The following is a 20,710-nucleotide window of genomic DNA, read 5'->3' as shown; positions in this document are numbered from 1 at the left end:
TAACTACTTCTCCCACTTCACAGTACCTAAGGCACTATGGGAGTTGGAGTCCATAGGATTCACAGGACTTCTAAGGAGATTTTATTTGGGCTTTTTACCTAGTGCAACATCGGAGATGGGGGATGCATTTTGTGCGTTATGTACAAATGAGGAATAAATGTCATTCAATCTAGAATGGTTGTTAGGAAAGGTTTGAGTTTTATAACTGAAGGGATTTGAATAGTGACAGCATGCCATCAGAAATTCAGGAATTTTAGGTTCCTCCTCATTTAAAAAGGAAGAATATTGCTCATCTCACGATGGAATCACCACATCTCCCGGACAGCCATCTCCTCCCATGGGATGCTCTCTCATAATACCACCCCCAGGATCAGGATCAGGTAGCGGGTGCTGTCCCCTGGCTACAAGGGAGGAGATTTTAGGCTGGGGATCAGTGATGACTCCAGAAGACTCATCACACAGCCCACTGTTTGACCATTTGAGTATCTTACCCTTAAACTTTCGGCACTCTGGTAAATTTTTATCAACATGGTCTTTCAGCAAACCGCGATTGCACACTTGGTGTTGTTTGTGTGACAGAATTTAAATAGTATATTCTCCATTTGGACAAGAAAGGCTAGGGAAGCCAGAAAACTAAAATTTAAGGGAAATAAGAGGCATTCTCAAACTAAAAGCAGTTGAGCCTTGAATTTCCGGCACATTTCTGGAAATGGAAACCTTGACATCGGTAAAGCAGTCTGGTCAGTGCTTTCAACATCTGTTTCTACCCCTCTTTTACAGAGACCACACCAATGGTGGTAAAAAAGCTGAAGACGATGTGTGAGGCTAGGAATAATGTGAAAGGAACACCCATTTTGATGCATATTACTTGGGTGTAAACAACTTGTAATACTCCCGACCAATCAGTATTAGATGGAGGGATAGGTATAGAATTTGAATCTAAACAGATTCACAAGCCTCAGGAAGATTTACAGAATATTATGTGTTTGTTTTGTTGTGTATACGGATGACTGATCTGCTTCTTTATTAATTCAGAGAAGTTTGTTCTAACTTGGTGGACACAGTTTTCCATTTAAGATACGTTTCTTGTACATGGCGCTGATAGATTTGACAGTGGTGTTCCACAAGGTAAATAGGGCCAGGTTGTGGCATAAACTGAACACCTGGGGTTGCCCTAAGCCAATTTGAAAGATTCCGATTAATCTGAATCAACAAACACTAGTTGAAATCATACTTGGTAGGGAAGGATCTTTATCAGAGCTGATTGCTACATATCGAGGTTTACGCAAGGGATGTGTGTTAGCACTGGCCTGGTTCAACTTATATACGGCCGATGTACCTGGCCACCTCAAGGCGAATAGCATTTATCGTCTTCACCTTGGCTCATTGTCGATTCAACATCTTGCTTACGCAGACAACTTTATTCTCTTGGATCAGACCCCGATGGGATTGCAACGCTCAATTGATGCCCTAGCAACGTTTGCCCAAAACATGTTTATCTAGAAATTAACCCACACAAATCAAACATCTTTATCTTTTCTTCACACAAAAAAATCCCCTAAAAAGTTAATTGAAATAGTACCTCAACAGCATGGTTCTGGAGAAGTTCTCTAACTGGAAATATCTAGGTTTTCAGATAAGCAAAGGTATAATAATAATTTAAAAGATATGACCCTATGTTTTCTAGCTTTTGCAGCTCAGATGGGAAGGGTGAATTAGAAGTATGGTACATTTTCGATAAAACCCATCAGCACATTATATTAATCTAAAATCATTCCTCCACTGTTGTATGGAGCAGAACTGAAGGATCCAGGTTTTCGGTGGTCAAAGGTGGAAGGGAAACTGTGGCATAGATTTTTCCATCTGCCGCAAGGGGCCCCTGTCGTTATAATTAGGCACAAATGAGCCCTTGTTTCTATGCAGAGGGTAGTCAAACAGAAACAGCTGTCTCTATTAAAATACTATCGCCCACTCCTGACTATTTTCAGATTTATCAAGTAGGTCCTACAAGGCTGCTGTCCAGTATTAAATAGCAGGGATTTGCATCGTGTCACCGTTTTGGAGAAATAAAATGCAATTAAAAGCAGCTATGGCTTTACATTTGGATCCAATCCTCTTAGGAGAAAAATAAATATAAAACGTTTTCTCAATTACGCCAGGACAATAAGTTATTATATCAATTGCCCAATTATCTAAATCTATTTCTGAGTGGTAACTGGATGAGCTTTTACTTGAGGTTGACATTTAACTTACTATCAACCATGGAAATACGTGGCGCCAGACATAAAAGGTTACCTTCCCAAACATTTTGTCATTTTTGTAGAAGAGTAGAGAAGTTGGAGACTATGCAACACTTATTTGTGGAATTCTCAAATGTATTATTATTGTGGGGGAAACACTTTTGCAAATTTGTACACAACACTGACATATCTTGCACACCAATAATATTTAGACTAGAATTTTAAATGGTACCCTAACCTCCTTCACTAAAGCTGCGATCACTTACATACAAATAGTATTGAGAGGTAAGGGTTAGAAATTAACTGTTCCTCTTTCTTTTATTATGAAAAGTATTGTACACTTGGTAGGTTTGTACATTTGGTAGATTTTGTTACTTGCAGTTTGATGTAATATCACTTAAGTGAGTATTGGAAATGTTAAATGAATTGTTATTAGATTTTACATTACCATGTTCTATAATAATTTTTATCTCTTTTTGTAAAGGTTCAGTTTTCTAAACGGTAAACACATTTTAAAGAAATGTCGCTCCACACTTCTCACCAGAGGGATTTGCAAATATCTCCATAGCAATGAAGCTAAGAAGGAATGGTGTATGGCAGAAAGGGTTTGGAACATATTTGAGTAAAATAGCAATCAATCTGGGGCACGCAAAGAGGAAGGAAGAGAATCATTTTCAAAGCAAGGGTCCTTGACGTATGCAATTCCTGTCGCCACTGGCAAAAGGATTGACTGTTCTGAAGGACACAGTTCTAATCCATGATGGTCTGCCAGCTTTGTTTTGCTCTTAACCATCAGCTCCAAATTTAAGTCCAACACTAATCACCACTCCATCAGCCATGAAGGCTACATGCGGGTAGCCACCAGCCAGCCAGGCCAGAGCATAGCAGAAAGATATAGCACAAAGAACTAACAGAACATTTAGTAACAGCCCTAAACATCATGGATACACTGTGCGCCTTGAATACCAAGAGACGTGTGTCTGTCCAACTGTTAGTGTTTTAGCTGAGAATACACTGCTGAGGATTGATGATCAACCCAAAGGTCTTCGAGACACCTTTACAAAATCTTTTCTTCTACTACTACTCGGTTTGATAGCAGTATTGACTTCAATAGTGTCTCAGTGTTAGGTCAGTTTTTCTGAGAACCATTCAACTGAGACAGTACAAGACTCTTACTATAAGGCTGTATCATTTGAGCATATGGTAGCGTAGACCGAGCAACCAGGCTTATATTAAGAGGCCAAGAGGGCTGTAGGAAGGTACAAAGAACTTGTAGTATACAAAGGGCTCAATAGAAACACTGACAACTAGAAGCATTATAAAAAATAAAGGTTCATCATAAAAATAAGTTAGGCCAAGATATATCCTGGGGGGGGTAAGTACTTGGCCATAGAACTTTAAACACAATATAAAAACAAAACACCATTCTTGAAGGTGCACAGGCAAAAGTATAAACCTTGTTCAGAAAACTAACAGTATTTCTAGGCAAGTCAGACCTCATCAAACACATTTAGTATAGGACACATCTATTCATGGGGAGTAAAACCATAAGTTACTTTCTGATTACCTTCGGTAATACAAGGGTAGTAGACCCTAGCAGTTGTGCAGTGAAACTCAGTTAAGGAATCATCTAGTAATGCAAGTATACTTTTCTGAATAGTGGAAGACTCATTCAAGGGACAGTAGAAATGTATAACAATACTCAGGATAACACACAGTTATACTAGGTGAGTAAAAAAGTTTGGTGCGATATACAATTACAGTTGCTTTTCACCTCAGTGATACACAGACTAAGGTAAGCAAGAAAGAACTCTTTACACTAATTTAGGATTATCATGCAGACCAAGGTCAGCTACACCTACAGGACACTTTTTAAGAATGGCACAGCTATTCTAGGCAGGTAAATCGCAACGTTGTAATATACTATTACAGTTGCTTTTCAGGTCAGTGGAACACAGAATAAGATAAGCAATGACGTTCTAACTTATTAGAACCAAGGTTAAGCAAAACCCATATACTTTTAAAAGGAGCTACCAGCAACTTAACGCTAGGTATAAACTTAAGACTTTTTAGCATCTGTATAAAACAGACCAGGAAAAGCAAAACCCAATGTTACACTTCAAGAATGACTCAATGTTATTCCAGGTAGGTACAACCTAAGGCAAACATAGTTTAGACAGGCTACACAGCAGGTCAGGGGAAACAAGGCCCAGTTGGTGAATTTACAAAGTAATATTCTGAACGAAATAGTTAAGTGAATCCAACAGCATTACTTATGGGTAAGAGGCACAACTAATTCACAGGCGAGTAGCATAGCCTTACATATACTTTTCAGACTGGCACAACACAGATTCAAGGTAAGAACGTTTGTAAGATCTCACGCTCAGAGTTACAGTTACCAACCAACTCTTTCACCAGTAAGTACACTTTTAAACACATGTTAAATTTTTCAAGGCAGACTCCTTGTCTTATCCAGTCCTTCCCTATTCTATTGCATTAGTTCTCTCAAAGGCCAAAGGCAGAAGAGGGCCCCTAGAGGTCTAGGTGCCAGCTGGAGGCAGGGTGAGATCGGGTTCAGTTGCAGGAAAAAGTCAGAGTTAATGTGGAAGACTGTTCAAACAAGTAAGTAGTTCACTTTAGAGTTAGTTGGGGTACACGGACTTCTGAGAAGACACCCTAGTATTCCCAGCATTGGTCTTGGGTGAAGTGGATGAGAGGACTGCCAATCACAGAAAACACCCCAAAAGCTTTAGAGAAATCACACAGGCTTAAGGTAAGTAAATATCCCAGCCAACACAGTACCTCAGCACAGAAAAAGAGTTGCAGCAGGAAGACTACAGGATCTGCAGCCAAAAACACTGTTGATGGATTCCTTTGTCCGGAAGACAGGACTACAGAAGGGATTTTGCAGCAAGGATCAATGGGAAAGGCTCCAGGAAAGAGTTTCTTTGTGGCTGGATGTGGCTCTGTGGTTTTGGCGCCCTTTTCAGGAGCCAGAAGAAGCCTGAAAATCACTGGTCAGATTTTCATCACTTGCAAGGTCCAGTACTCTGGTGAGGTGATTTATCAGACTCGATTCACGTCTCTGGAGGTACAGCAGTATGCCACCAAAGTTTCAGCTCAATTCGGGAGACTGTGCACAGCACAATAGCTCGAGGTCCCAGGGTACTGGGGTATTGCAGCCTGCAATGTCGCAGCACGAGGTGGGATGACTCAAAATGCAAGCTTTCTTGTGTCCAGTGGATCTCACCAGGCTCTGGGTCGTTGTTTTCAGAGTCCCCAGGATGCTTGGAACAAAGGGTAACAGCAGGCTATCTTTACAGAGCAGGTTCTGTGCTTGCAGAGAATCGTCCCAGGCACGTTTTATTAAGCTTCCTCTTCAGAGTGAGGTCCAGTGGTTGACTATCTCTTCAGCTTCCAGGATCGGACTTTTATGCAGGAACCCAACCAATCAAACAGGGGGGTTGGCAATCCTTTCAAGACAGCCAGCCTCCCAGTTTCAACTGGATTCTCGTAGGCAGGCTGGAAGACAACGTTTTGGACTCATCCCTCGCTTCCTGCCTTCACAGACACTCTGGAGCCTGCACTGGCTTCACCGAGGTCTCCCACCGAAGATAAAAATCACACAAAGGAATTTCCCACTCTGGAGGGCAGGGGAAAGACCAGGAAGGGACACACAGCATGAAAATGGCAAAAAAAAGAAGATAGGGGCAATCTTGGTAAAATGGGCACCCATAGGTGCCTTTACTGCAGCTGTAAAAACAGCCTGAGCTAAAGGTGCACCGAATTTGTAAAAAGGTTCACGGCCACCATCCATTTAAGGTAAGCTTGTCCCTGTAATAGAATTGTTACAGTGCGAGTGAGAAAGGGGATACGTTGCATCTCCCCAGCACTTCACATAAGGTGGGGTGTGCTGGTTTCACCAAACAAAATGTAGAAGGGATATAACTATCCTTTCTACCCTTGGGAACTGTAGTTCTCACAACGTCAACCAGCGAAAGTAAAAGAGGAGCCACGTAGGGAAACCCTGTAACAATAAATGGGTATATACCAAAGGGGGTCAAAGAGGATACAATTAAAAGGACACTGTGGATAGTCTGAAAAATGACACCCATAAAAAGACTAAAAGGATCTGTGAATGCGGAAAAAGGTTCCCACTCACTGAGGTGTAGGGAAAAATTATCAACCAGTCCAGCAACAAGTTCTGGGGTTCTCACAAGTGAGGTAGATTTAGCTCTAAAGGTAAAATCTTACCCAACACTCAGCGATCAGCCACCCTTGCCCACTTTCTCTGTACCGCCAACACCACATTTACAATGACTGCTACGCATACCCAGGAGGTAAGGTGGCAGATGGATCAACCCGTGGGTCAGAATTGCCCAGCGCATGGGGAAAAAAACGTCCAGGCTGTTAACAGTTCCACCGGCAACACCGGCAACAAACTCTTGCTCCCCACTTAGGTTATCATTCAGGAAAGGATTACTTTACATAACCGGTTCTTTATCAAAGTGGCTGAGTGATGGAAGGACAGAGGGAGCTGATGGATGGATAACTTTGTTCTGGATGATGCAGACAAGAGTATGGAAATGGCACGAATTGAAGATAGTCATCCCTGTGGATCCATGTGCCCGGGTTGAGGAAAGGCAGATGGATTTTTGCATCTTGCCCCTGGACCTCTTGCAAGGGGACCTTGCCTCTTGCCCCCCGCTTGGATTTCCAAGTGGCAAATTATCTAATAATCACGAACGGGTGCATTGTCAGCCTTGAGGGCAGTGAGGGGATGTGAGGGATGGGAAAAGGCAGTCATTTGTGTACAGAGCACACATTTCTTGCCAGAAGATGTGGGCTTGTGAGCCCGTTTTAAAACCAGACTGCGCCATCAATCACTTCCTTGCCATGTCCGCTATTCCTCAATTAAGAGAGAGAGAGCTAGAGTGGGGTGTGGGTGGTGTGGATGTCAATACACCTAACAGTTAAGGTGAAAGTGGTTTCAAACTGTTCAGAAAATATCATGTACCTAAGGATTTCTGTGGATTGGAAGCTGCCAATCATAGTTATGGGGATTATAAACCTATATAATACAAGGTTTGCCCAAGCTGGAACTTACCCCATGTAAAACCTGTGTTAGCATTAATGGGGAAAAGGTACACTAGAGCTCCACAGGGACTGATATTGTTTGCTGGGTGTTTAATGGCCGCTAGGCCTGTGAATCAAAGGATCAACTAGTTTTCCTGATGAATGCAGATATAGACATCCCTGCTTATGCATACATTGATTGGGTGAGCTAATGTAGCCATTGGCCCTGTAGTATGACCGCAGAGCACCAAGTAGCTGCGCAAGCTCCTACTCTCCAGCACCGTGTACCGTTCAGGGAATAGCAAATACTCTCAGTTTACCATTACAGTTTCACTATGCCATTGCATTGTTGCACAGTTTCACCATAGTACAAGGTTGCAAACTGCCACTATGCATCCAGTCTGCAAAATCCCTGTGTACTCCCAGTTTGAGAATCACAGGTTGTGCCCAGTTTACAAAAATCCCAGGATATTCTCAGTTATAAAATCTCAGCACTGCATTTGTAATTTTACTCACTCCCGTATATTTCGATTTTGACAATTTCAGCCTACTCCCATTTTCACAACCCAATGGTGCTTCCAGTTTGCAAACTCCAGTTCAGTGTATTGCATTGACAATTCACAAACCAACTCCAAATATCAGAAAGAGCAACATGTGTTTAGGAAACATTCCTCTGCAGCTAAAACTGTATAGGCAACACATAGTATAACGATATCAAGTGGTTTGTCCTCATCAAAGAAATGCGCCACAACTCAAAATCAGTTTCAAACTATATATTGTATTCAAGTTGTCTCAGGGGGTTAGGTCAGGGGCAACATGCTCGCCTTGGAAGCAAGACGACACGAGCAACACAGGTTCGATCCCCGGTCCGGCTTTGAAACCTCTGGGTATTGAGTTAGTTATAAATAACCAATCATATCAAGTGTCTCTACTCTCATAGGCGAGCCCTTCTGATGACACGTGTTTCGGCACACCCAGTACCTTTTTCAAATCGGGGCATTAATTTTAATAGTAATTTACATTTCTTTTTTCAAATACTTAAAACCATAAACAAATGTTGTTCTTGCTCATGTTGTTTACTGCGCAATTAACTGGTTAATCCCATCTTCAAAGATATGATCTCTCGTTGGCTCTCTGGATTACGATCCTTGCGTAAATGTTTGTTTGTTTATTTATTTATTTATAACGCGCGCCAGACCCGGGGGCATCCAGGCGCAAGTTCAAGAATTCTCTAAGATAAATAATGGCAAGCAGTGTAATGAGGCTCAGTGGCTCATCACACTGACACATGGCTTTCAACATACACAGGGTTCGGGATGGGAGTAGTCCCTACAGATACATAAGGTGGCAACAGCTCTGCGGTTTGGCACCTACACATGCAAATACAAGTGTTGCATTGTAACTGATTTTGTCAGATGGATGTTAAACGTTGAGAATACGGAAGAGATGAGCCCTCATCATTGAGGAACAGCATGGCTTCAATTAGGTAACTGGTTTGATGTAATAAAGACTTTTGCACGTGTCACAGTGTTAACGGATATAATGTAATGACAAAGAGCAGACCACCCAAACAAAGAGGCTACTGCAATTGTACAGACCAAACATACATCATTTATAGAAAGAGGGGAACTTCAGAGTGAAAAGGTGGGGTAGGGTATGGAGGGGAGCTTTGAACATGCATATTGTATAAGTTAACAGAAAGTAAAAAACATGTACCAAATGTCACACAAGTCTACTCGCATAATTATTTTAAAAACAATTCCAATATAGAAGAAAGATTTTCCAGGTTCAACAGTTGTCTAGGTCTTCTAAACAGGACTGACAGATTAAGAGTTGCCTTCCAGTTACGAAGGAACTGGTTGCTTTTTAAAAGCAGCAACCGCCTGTTCAACTTCAGTCAACACTCGGTGACAGTGGTGACCCAAAACGCGCCTCACTAATTGAGCAATGTGCCACTCTTACGAGCAGTCATGGACCTCTTACCTCGCTGTCTCCAATGAGCGCCGTCAGCTGCTTGGCTCGCTGGCTGACATGCTTGATGGGGTTGAAGAGAGCATCAGCGTAATCTGTGTAAGAGAGGGCGTGTTATCTTCTGCCAGATATGGGCGGCAAGATCCAGGGGTGCACTTATCCGATGCGAAGTTAGGGGAGTCTCTTACCTTGGTGGTCATCTGGGATATAGTCGTTGACCTCCGTGTACACCAGTAGGGCCGGTAGACAGAGCGGTTGATTACTCTCATTGCGAAGGCAAATGTAGTGGTAACCTGGATGAAACAGAGTATCGTCATGGAGGGAGGAATGATCCTCAATAAAGATAGTTATTTCCCAATTCAAAAGGGGTCTGCAACCTGTTGGCTCTCCAGATGCTTTGGACTACAACTCCCATCAGCCAAAAGTGAGGGATCATGGCACTCTAAATCCTAAACTTCTGGAGAGCCGTCATTTACAGACTGATGTAATACAACCAATAGCACGAGCTGACCAATAATGTGAAGATGACATCAAAGAGATCATGTGGGCATCAGGGATGCCATTGGGGTGTAACAACTGACAATCTCTCTGATGAAACTCACACAATGTTTTAACTGTTCACCGACTATCGCATATCAAGCCAGAATTATGCCACGGGTAACAACAACACGTGAAGATCCATGCTGCAAGAGGATTTTTTCAGCAAGAAGGATGACACAGCAAGGCACAGTAGGATTATCACAACCTAAGTGGCCCGAATGTAGACCCTATGCCGCTGCCAGGCAATGCAAGAGGTGCTAGACACAGACTGCTCCAAACCCAGATACTTCTCCCTACCCTGTGACACAGCGGCATGTCTTAATATCAGTAGGTTGTGTGGAAAGGGTGATGTAGTGCCCTGACTAACCTAGAGAATGGACTTCAAGGTGTAGAGTGCCACCTTAAGCCAGTCAATGATGTCCCAGGGAGAGGTATGCGGGATCCCAAACCACCATCACTAGGTCCCTGCACTATGGCAGGGGGTAGTCACAGGAGCACTAATGCCTCCTGCCCTAGTCCCAGTTATGCTAAGGGCGATAGTCACAACCCCTTTTGTACTACCCTACCTGTAGTCGTGATAGTCGGAGAGTGCTATTGTGATGAATCAACTTCTGGGGCACCAGTGGTCCTGGGATGAATATCATTTTCTAAACCATCAATCAGCCCCACACCTCTAGTACACCAGAAGGGATCCAAACAGATTGGAAACGCAAACAAATTATAAACCTCTTTGTCCAATTTTGGCAACGTGGGCGGAACTGCAGGTTTATCCCCGAAAGGTCATGGATCGTTGGTTAGTTGCAACACAGCAAAACTACAATCATCACCCAATGAAAAAAACTGTCCAGTCAAGGTTGTATAAAAATCTCCATTTTATTATTACACACCAGTCAATCTAACAACACTACGAAATACAACCCACCCTTTAAAGGAATGCAGAGGACAGACAGTTATAAGGAAAAGGGATGCACTCTGGATACTGACAGGAGGGTAGTTGCAATGGTAAATAACCACAACAGTTTAAAGTTACTTGGCTTCAGCACTAAGGGAGCAATGGGTCTTAAAATGTTTCTAGGGGCCTTTCGGGAAGGACCAGGGGGATAGAACCCCAATGTGCCTTGTGCTGTAGATGTTCTTGGTGAACAGGGTCGAGAAGGCTTCAGTGCGCTTTGCAGGATTCTGCGACAAAGTTCAAGACGAGAGTCATCTGTGGGTATCATAGAGCAGGACTGTTCGGTGAGCGAAGCTGGACGAATGGCTGCAGGCTGGTCTACACAGCGGCTCGGGTCAGGAATTGTTGACTCAGTGCTGGTCGGCGGTTCTGCGGCACAGGTCGAGACGTCTCAGATGTCAGTAAGTGACTGCGGTCAGAGTGGCAGTCTGTTGCAGCTCGAGGAACTCGACTGGCTTGAATATGTCCTTTAAGGCAGGAATTGGTAGATGCTCGTCAAGGCCCTTTTATCAATGGGCTAGTGTCGTCTTTAAGGCGGACAGCCCAAAGCTGAGGCGTATCTTGCAGGCAGCTTCCCTGTCCTTGGTTTGGTTCAGAGACTCTCTGACACTTCCCACCTAGGAAGCTTGTTGCAGAGCCTAGGAGGGCACGCTGCGTGCTGGCTGGGTACCGGTTCTGGAGCTGCTGGAGGGTCCTCTGGATTCAGTATCTCCCTCTGTTCCCTGGAAGATGTTCAGGGGAGGGATCTTGCTTCCCTCTTTGGAGGTCCTGGCCTTCCTTCAATGGCGGAAGATGTAAGGCAGACGGTGCCTGCAGCCAGGGTCCAATGAGGAGTTCTTCTTGCCACTCCTTGTGAAGTCCTCAGATCTGCAAAAAGAGGGGCTCGGCCCGCTTTTAAAGCAAAATGCACTGCAGTGATAGGTGTAGGCTAAGCCTGCCTTAACAAAACTATCCTGGGTCCCCACCAACAATCTCTGTTGTATGCATGAGGTCATAACCAGAGTGCTTTGCAACAGAAAAGTTAAAAGGGTGAAAACCTGTGATACTAAGTCGCACCCATCTTCCTGTCAGTTGTGGATCAAAGGGTCTCTGGTTAATGTAGCTCCCTGTGGTTCCTGTTTAAAGCGGCAGGTATCCCTTGAAGTTACAGCGAGACCAGACTCCCTGGCTCCTGCAAATCTCATTCTCGTACCTTACGAATGAGGTCCGCCTGCGGGATGGACTACAATAAACGCACAGTCCCAGACATGACAGTTCACTGTCAATTGATACTGAGGGCGAGAGCTGGCTTCACGTTGACACAGTGCATTGAAAGGTTGTTGGGATTTCCTCTCTCCTTTGTTAACCTATGCAGCCAGGACCCATGTGGGCCTGTTTGAAGTACACTGTATTAGTATGTTAATCACTGCCACTAGCTGCAGGGCCCAACAAAAAGACAGGGCGGATCCATTGAGCCTTTGTTAGCTAATCAGGATGGCAATGGTAGGGGGGAGGTTTGGTCTTCCCTCTTCTGGAGATGCATCGTGTACTCCTCCTGTCATATCCCAACTAAATATGACAGGGGGGTTGCGCATTTAGGCTGCATCCACCCACAGTACAGAGGTTGATCTACCATCATTCAATTTCATTTGAACATTTCAAAAAAGCACAGGCGAGCGCACACCCACCGTGCGGACGGTCGAATTCCTCACAGCTATCCCCACACAACTAGCTAAGCCTAAACACTCAGAATGGAAATCAATTACTTTCCTTGGAAGAGTCTGGATTACTGGCGAGTTTAAAGACATTTTCTTCTTCGCCAGCATTACATAGGAAATTAGTAAAATCAATGAATGAGGTCAATACATTTTGCGGGATTTGCTTGAAAACAAGCAGGCTTCCGTGGACACCCACATGCACAAGCGTGATTCACGAGACGCACGCAAACAAGTTTGTGGTTTGCCGCAGAAACAAAGTTGCACGTATCAATACATATTTAAAAATAGAAACCATACTCGTGTCTGCCGTGCAGAGAGACAACCAGCCATGGCTCTCCTGCTAGCATTGTACGGAATACAATATTGCCAGTTTCCTGTGACAAATGCTGCATAGAGACCACAGACGTCCTCTGCTTAGCAAATGTTCCCAGGGCTTCCGAGTCACATGCTGGAGAGGCGAGGGAAACAGTTCAAAGCAGGGCAGGTCAGTAAAGCTCCAAAGGGGTGGGAGAAAAACACCCACATGTTGAAGGACACTAACATCCAATATGGTGCCTGGCTTTAAGAAAACCTCTCAGACCATTGGACCCCAGGAGCACGGATCAATCACAGGCTAGCTCAGACTACACAAAACGGGTGCAATACATGACTCTAAGCAGCACCCCGGGAAGGAGAGACAAGACTTTAAAAGCCAGTTTCCTCGATCTAAGGGTGTGAGGTGTTTGAGAAGAAGTTGAAGGCGGGAGTTCGGAGGATATTGGCGAGCAATGGAGTCTCCTCTACTGAGGAATATAGAGATTGCGGGAGGTTGTAGAAAGAGGTCGTGGAGGGGGAGGAGAAGGAGGGATACTATTTGGATCGTTATTGAGGAGGAGGAGGGATACCATTTGAAGAGACCTATTGGAGGAGGCAAGGATATGATCTGGCGAGAGAGTTGTTGGAGGAGTAGGGATACAATTTGAGTTGGAGAGCCTGGTACTAGAGAAGAGGAGAATGTCTTGAGACTAGCTGGCTATAGGGGGAGAAGGTTCCACTGGGCAAGGAACGAGACAGGGGGGAGGGGTATGAGCAAAATTCCCAGGGACCAAAAACTGAGAACAGAGGAGGTCATGGACTCATCTTTGTTCAATCCTAGAGTATGACAGACTGAGCCCATCTTTGGGAGAGCAGGTCCTGAGGCCATGTCAACCCAATGGGGTCTTTGAACCTGGGGGCAGCCCGACTCCGAGTATAAAGGCCTTGCTGGACACTGGATTAGGGAACACAGAGCAAAAACCAAGAGCCTTTTGAGGAAAATGTATTTTCTTTTCAACGCTCTGCTAGAGGGCAGTTTCATTAAGAGACTTTTTGGACTGAGCCATTTTAGTACGCACTATACATTCGATTATCTGTAGCCCCTAACTCCCCCACAACCCTGCCCCCCCCCCCCCCCCCGAGACCCCTCCCAAGGTGTGTGTTAGGGTTGATTTATCCTTTTTGTGAGAAATCCTCATTCAGTGCGAGTACCCCAGCAGTTTTTGCAGGACTGCTCCATTTCCAAGCTGGCGAGACCCTGCGTTAGTGATGTCCACCGAGACCGTGATGGCATGGTCTGATGCCAATTCGCCCTCATGGAAGATCTCCATAGCTTCCCGTTTCTGGTCATCGGGCAGAAACTCCAGAATGGGACCCATCTTATTACGCGAGGATGGCCATTGCATACGCTGCCTAATGGTCGTGACTTTGGTGCTAATAATTTTCTTTCCGAAGGCATCGAGGCGCTTGCCCTCCTTGTGCGGGGGAATGGAGCAGGACGACGATGGATTAGCTGATCCTTTCCTGGCGGCAGCAGAAACAACGTAGTCTGGCATGGGTTGGGTGTGGAGGCAGGCGGGAGCACTCTCTGGGGGCCTTGTACTATTTGTTGAAGCATTCTTTCTTTGCCGAGGTTGCAGCAGGATGAGCCAAGGTGTCCTGGCTCTCCTCCCATACATCCTTAAACAGTGGGACATTCTGCGCTGCTCTCAGCGTGGATACAGTGCACTGTCTTTTTGCTGTTCCTCCGTGGTAAGGCTGAACATATTGGCCGCCCTGGCCATAATCCCATGGAAGGCCGAAACCTCATCAGGGGATGAGTCCCTGAGTGGAATATCCTCTGTTTCCCCATTGGCTGTGATGAAATCTTCAAATTCATCAGTGCGCAATGAATGTGTGGAAGCCACGTCATTCAAGTGGTCAGGATCTGTGTCCGTCCCTGTATCCGACAGTTGGTGGGGACTTGACTGGTGTTCACTTCTCCTGGGGGGTCGTGGCATGTCATTATCCTCCCTGAATGGTACCTGTGCAAGACCGTCTAGGTGGTAGCAGAGCTGGGGCCAGTACAGGTAGCCTCAGTTGCAAGGTTACCACCAGTGTGGTTAAGGTGGATAAAATGGCAAGAGACATGTCCCTTTGGGTAGGCAATGATGGAGATGGTTGCATTGGAGGCAAGTCTTCCCCTGCCGGAGACGTGTGCAAGGGTGGTAGTTCTGGCAGTCTGATTAGGATTGCCTCACCCGGCGTGAACTAGGTTGCCTTCTAGAAGGTGGTGTCCTGCGTGATGGGGAAGAAGGAGGTGACATGCAGGCCTCTTCCTCACGCTCCTCTACACCCTCAGAGGAAGAAATACTTGGCTTTATTACAATAGTACCTTCTGGTAGTACGGCCACTCCAAGGTCAGGGTACGATGCCCGTGGTCGAGCACCAGGGGAGTGAGACATTTGTCACTATGGTGGTGATGATCCTATGAGAAACTGAGGGTGTCACAGTCGACGTGGTAGCCGTCGAAGAAGCAGCACATCCGCGCGTAATGGTGGTGGTTGTCGCCGTTGATGGCTTCGTCAGTGGGGTGCTGGGGGACGGCCTTGGTGTAGACGACCTGGAATGAGGTCTGGGCGTCGACTTACCTGACGCCGATTCCAAAGACGTCACCAACGGGGTAGCTTTTTATGCTGAAGATGAAGATTGGCTGCTAGATTTAGAAGCACATCTTGCTGAAGGTATCACTTTCGTGGGGCGATGGAAAAGGCCTTGACTGACCTTTTCTGCCATGAGGTATTACCAGTGGCGGGAACAGTCCACGGACCCAGCATTCCGGCCATGGAGAAGACATCGAAAAGGATGAAATATTTAGTCAAAAAGGTTTTAAAAGACAAAATTTTGTAAAGAATACTTGAATACAGAATAAATGAGGACTCCTTACACCAACATGCGGTAAAAAATCTGAAGATGGCCGACAGAGGAGGATTTAAGGGATGTGTTCCTAGGAGAAGTATGGCCCAAAAGGACTGTACTAGAGCTCAAAACTGACCAAAAGTTTTCAGTTTAAGCTTAAACTGCTCTATGTTACAGAGGATTCAAAGCCTGAAGACGGGGAATATTCACTGCATGTGAATCTATGAAAGATGCAATGCAGGAGACACCATGCCCATCTGTGTATCCAGGATTGCCTCTAGGAATTGTTGGTTTTGATTTGCATTTAGACTGGACTTCTTTTTGTTGATGGAGAATCCTGATTTGTGTGATTTATTGTCTTCTGTGTGGGCAGAAGGTATTGTTTTGCGCTTTTCCTCTTATTAATTAGTTGTTCAGATAAGGGTTTGCTGGAATTCCTTTGCACCGCAGGTGCAGCAATACTACTGCAAGCACCTTGGTGAACACACAAGGTGCCAATGCAAAAGTACATTGAATTGAAAATACCATTCTTAAACAGTGATATTTGTGATGACCTGGGATCATTGAGTTATGAAAGTATTCATCTTTCATATGCATTGTTGCCCAATAGCCTCATTTTTTCAGTGGGGCAATGGCCTCCTGAAAGGCAGTCATTTTGAATTTCTGGGCTTCAACTTATTTGTGGGCAATAAGTCTAGCACCAGCCTCTTTGGGAACTAGCACGTGAATACATTTCTTTGCTTACCTGGTTTTGAGGCACCGTCTTGATGGCTCCCAGGAGTGATAGGGCTTGTATTTCCTCCTGGAGTGTGGTAACATAACAATAGTTTTCTGCATCTTGGAGGCAGATTGCATGGGTTGTGTGTGAACTCCACGCAAACAGCCTTCCATGACTGATGAAATCATCCACTTGTCTGATGTGATCACCTCCCATGCTTGGGTATATTGGGTATATGATGTATTTTGCCCTCCTACTGAGGGGACATTGAGGGGACCTGTACCATTAGGTCATTTTTTAGTGGTAGTGGCTTACGCCCTTTGGGTTTGTCCTTTACTGTAACCTCTGCCATGCATGTATTGATGTTGCGGTGCAGAGAAAGTTGTGTGTTTGGAATGGCTGCCCCTCTGTGTTGCTCTCACAATGGATGCTGGTTTCTTTGGCATGGAGTTCCTCTGCCATATGGAAGGAAAACATAGTATCAACAGTAAGTCAGATACAAGTGACCACAGTTCAAGGGTGTTTTTGAACTTCAACAAGGGTATGAAAAATACCTATCTATCTCTAAATCTACAGATGGGAGCAAGCTACGACCATCAAATAATAACGCAGTCCTAGTGGTGTCTTATCAAAATAAAAGCGCCTATACTAAAAAACCTATCGTCAATCCTTACCTCTAAATACAAATAGTGTGGGGGGTTGGGGGTTTTATGAAAAACAAGGGTTCACACAAATGATTTGTCCGAATGTTCAGGCCGTTGGCCCCCGATTCCACACATTTTCAGCATGGGACAAGACTTAACTCGAGCATAGCGCTCTCTCTGGCTTCTTCGGCACAAGGATACAGTTCCATAACCAGCATCAGAGCTTTCTGTGCCCAAATCTCTTTTTTTATGAAAGTCTCTTGATTCAGCAGGCCTGATGTATCAAAACGAACACAGAGTTCCTTTCCTCTTACAAGTACTTAATTCAGGTTATTCAGTCTTCACCCTGGATCCCCCTCAGCCGGGCTCAGATCCCTTATACAACAATCGCTACTTTGGATCACCCTCTTCTGGGCTCTAATCCCCTATTCCAACAATATTCTTTCTCGGGTGACTCGCGGTTTCATCCCGGATCCCCCTCAGCCGAGCTCAGATCCTTCCTTTTACACCATTAGTCTCCCTCAGCCAGTCTCAGAACAGTTTGCATTCACTATCAGAGACTTTCGAATGTGCACAGGGTTTAGCTTGAGCTGTTGCAGGACCACTTTGATTTCACAATTCCTTTTACATTTGCCACCTCTCAGATGGATACTTAACAGAGACCTTCGAATGAGCACCCACGTGGCGCCAGACCACTCTGTATACGGTATCTTGGCTTCAAAAGTTGTCTCTCCTTTAATGTTCGATTATACTCGGTTGCTCGTCCCCAAATGGGAAAGCAGATTTAGGCAGAAACACTACGCGGTTGTTTTCTGCAATGCCAAATGCTGCAGTGTTTCTGCCTAAATCTGCTTTCCCATTTGGGGCTCTAAGGCTCCCCGGTTGTGTTTGAAAACGCTGTGGTTTTTCTTTCTAAGTTTCTCAGGCTCGGAGGAGCCTGAGAAACTTAGAAAGAAAAACCGCAGCGTTTTCAAATACAATAACGTTGTATTTATGTTTGCCGTCGCTTCAAAAGCGACCGCAAACATAAATACGTTTTTAAAGCTGCGGTTTTATTTCTAAGTTTTCCAGGCTCCTCCAGCCCAGAAAACTTAGAAAAAAAAAAAGCAGCTAGTGTTTATTTTTATTAAAAAAATAGCACTTACTGAGATGCAGCTGCAGCTTTTCTGCCTGTAGTCTCCGGTCCCCGTCCTCCGCGTACAGCACCAATGAAGGAAAAGCCACCCAGTGGTAGCTTTCGTTTACTACAGCTGGCTGGCTTTTCCTTCATTAGTGCCGCAAAAACAAAAGCGAGCACAGCGACGGGCATCCATTTCACAAAATGGATGCCCCCATGTGCTTTCTTTGAGCTCGATTTGCTCAAAATTTTACATAGGGACTTGGAAAAAAAAAATTGCCAATCAATTTTTTTAATATTGCCTATCTATTTTTGAAATACAATTTTTTGGGCGAACCATCCCTTTAAGGCATGCATTTCGTGTTAGCAGTTCTGATCGCCCCCATGCACGGTACCCAGCGATCTGGCTAAATTGTGATTTATGGACTTCAATATGTCCGTTGAAATTGGGGTAATTTACTTCATGGCATGTGGTTCTACAAAGATGCAGCCACTCCGCCCACAATCCTGACAGTATGGTCCTTCCATCCGTGTATCAAGTGATGTATTTCTCCATTAAAGTTAAGCAGAATGGCCTCCAAGTGAGTCCCTGCAGCCGGGTTGAAGTCACTGCCTTTCATCGTTCAGTAACCAGATGACTCATGCACATTCAAGAAACTGCATAGCCGACATCTGGCTCGTGTTTCCTAGTGGCTGCGTTTTGCCCGCTGTCTAGCTGTGTGTTAACATGAAGGAACCAGATACTACTGTTTAGATGTTGGCACGCACCGCAGGCAAGAAAGTTTTATATCTGGTTCAAACATTACATGAACAGTAGCTCAAACTGGAAACGGAAGGCATGTTAGGCCTCCTTGCATCAAGTAGTTAGGGAATTGTGTGCCTCATAATGGTATGTTCTTCCCTCTGCTTGGGCCGGACTGGCAGTGGCAGCTCAACCTCTGGATTTTCTAAGACTGTCAGTGTCTACAGGATTATTTTAAGCCATCCCAGGCACCTTCTGTATTCCCATACACGAAGCGCTGTACATTTAATGGCCATGAGGGATCAATTCTGCCACCTGTAAATGCAGTTGTTTCAGTCGCACAGCTGGAGCAGTATGGCAGATGTGTCACTGTGTATCACCAAAGGAGATGTCTGCTTTAATGTTGACTGTGGAATAATGCTCCTACAGGTTATGTAGTTAGGCCTGGATGCGTGCCAACATGTTGTGGAAGGGGATGCTGGTTCATTCTTGTTATTTGAGATGTAATGGACAATAATATCATATATATGTTGGATATGGCAGTGTATACGTGGCGTCTTCATATATATGATATGGAAGCACAACTCTAGAGGTTGAGGCTTTACCTTGTGTTTTTAAAATGAACCCCGCATTAATGACTGGTTGGTATGTATTGTGTATTGATGATGGGTATGGAAACATTAAGACATTGGGACATTGATTCCTGTCCAGGTGATTCAGTGCGTTGAAAATGGTCTTTCTAATGACTTGCTTTCCAATTAATGGATTTCCATTACAGGACTTTGTATTCAGTAGTAACGTTTACTATGTGATGGAGTTGGGGCGGTGGTTGTTCGATTATTAGATGGGAAGCCTGGTCTTTTATTCTCAATCCCAGGATCTAAATTTGAAGATTAACGGGAAATGTTAAAAGTTAGAATGAACCCAGGTAGATCCTATACTGTTCTCGTATGTCTGGGAAATATTTTAGTTATGTTTGCCCTAGGTCTTGCATATTAGGACATAATTAGTTGTTGCATGTCCTGTTTACAGTTTTAATGTTGGATATTAACACGCTTTCTTTCCAGGTACTGACTGTTCCTGTATAATGTATATGGTGATATCATTTTGATAATTGAGGGAATTTTGAGGGGTGTTTATGGGTTACTGGTGACAAGATACATATTTGCCATATATAAGTATATTTTTATTTATCCCATTTTCTGGATACACCATACAGTTGTAGTATCCAGAGTTGAACACTCTTTCCTTACATGTGCTTTGTTTTCCATACCTATTTATTTTGATTGCTTTTGGGGTCTGATTCTGAGATTGGGCTTTGTTCTATAGTGGGGGGGTGCCCGTGCTAGGTATGGCTACGGTTTATATGTGAAGGGCAATTGCATCTATTTAGTTTCAATTGTTATTTATTTTAATCATATTGAATCTTACCTGAATATGTACAGTCCACAAGGCATCACCCATAATCCCTATGCAGATTGTTCTTGTGCTTACTCTTTGTTAGGTATGCGCTTGGGGGCCTAATGTCCTGAATGATGATTATACACTGGACATGGGGGTGGAAGATATTGAGAGATTGGAATACTATTGGGTATATTTGATGCTGACGTAATTAGTTCTATTTCCTCAAACTGATGTGTCCCTGCTTAATTATAAGTAGATTATAATTTCAATATTTAGATGATTTATGTAGTGGTGAACGATTCGTCACATCGTATGGTGGGAGAAAAGTCTTTGCATGCTTTGTAGAGGATATCGGGAATGATTGGGGGTACTTTAAGATGTTAATATACTTGCATCGGATTGTTCCATTATGTGAGA

The 20,710-nt window shown here is 44.3% G+C and overlaps 1 protein-coding gene across 1 annotated transcript in view; it reads right to left on the bottom strand.

Annotated features, from left to right (window-relative positions):
- The window catches only part of PLCB3 (phospholipase C beta 3), an 869,107-nt gene that overhangs the window by 74,879 nt on the left and 773,518 nt on the right, over positions 1 to 20,710 (bottom strand). Inside the window, exons 23-24 of the mRNA XM_069644864.1 lie at positions 9,476 to 9,580; positions 9,300 to 9,382 (exon numbers count right to left, since the gene is read on the bottom strand). Coding sequence (XP_069500965.1) covers positions 9,300 to 9,382; positions 9,476 to 9,580 — 188 coding nt within the window. The remainder of the gene's footprint in view (positions 1 to 9,299; positions 9,383 to 9,475; positions 9,581 to 20,710) is intronic.

Source organism: Ambystoma mexicanum, chromosome 2p (assembly GCF_040938575.1).
Source record: "Ambystoma mexicanum isolate Mex_15411 chromosome 2p, UKY_AmexF1_1, whole genome shotgun sequence".
In the NCBI taxonomy this organism is placed as follows: domain Eukaryota; kingdom Metazoa; phylum Chordata; class Amphibia; order Caudata; family Ambystomatidae; genus Ambystoma; species Ambystoma mexicanum.
Note: the sequence above shows the minus strand (reverse complement) of the source record. Positions and strands in the feature narration are given on the sequence as shown.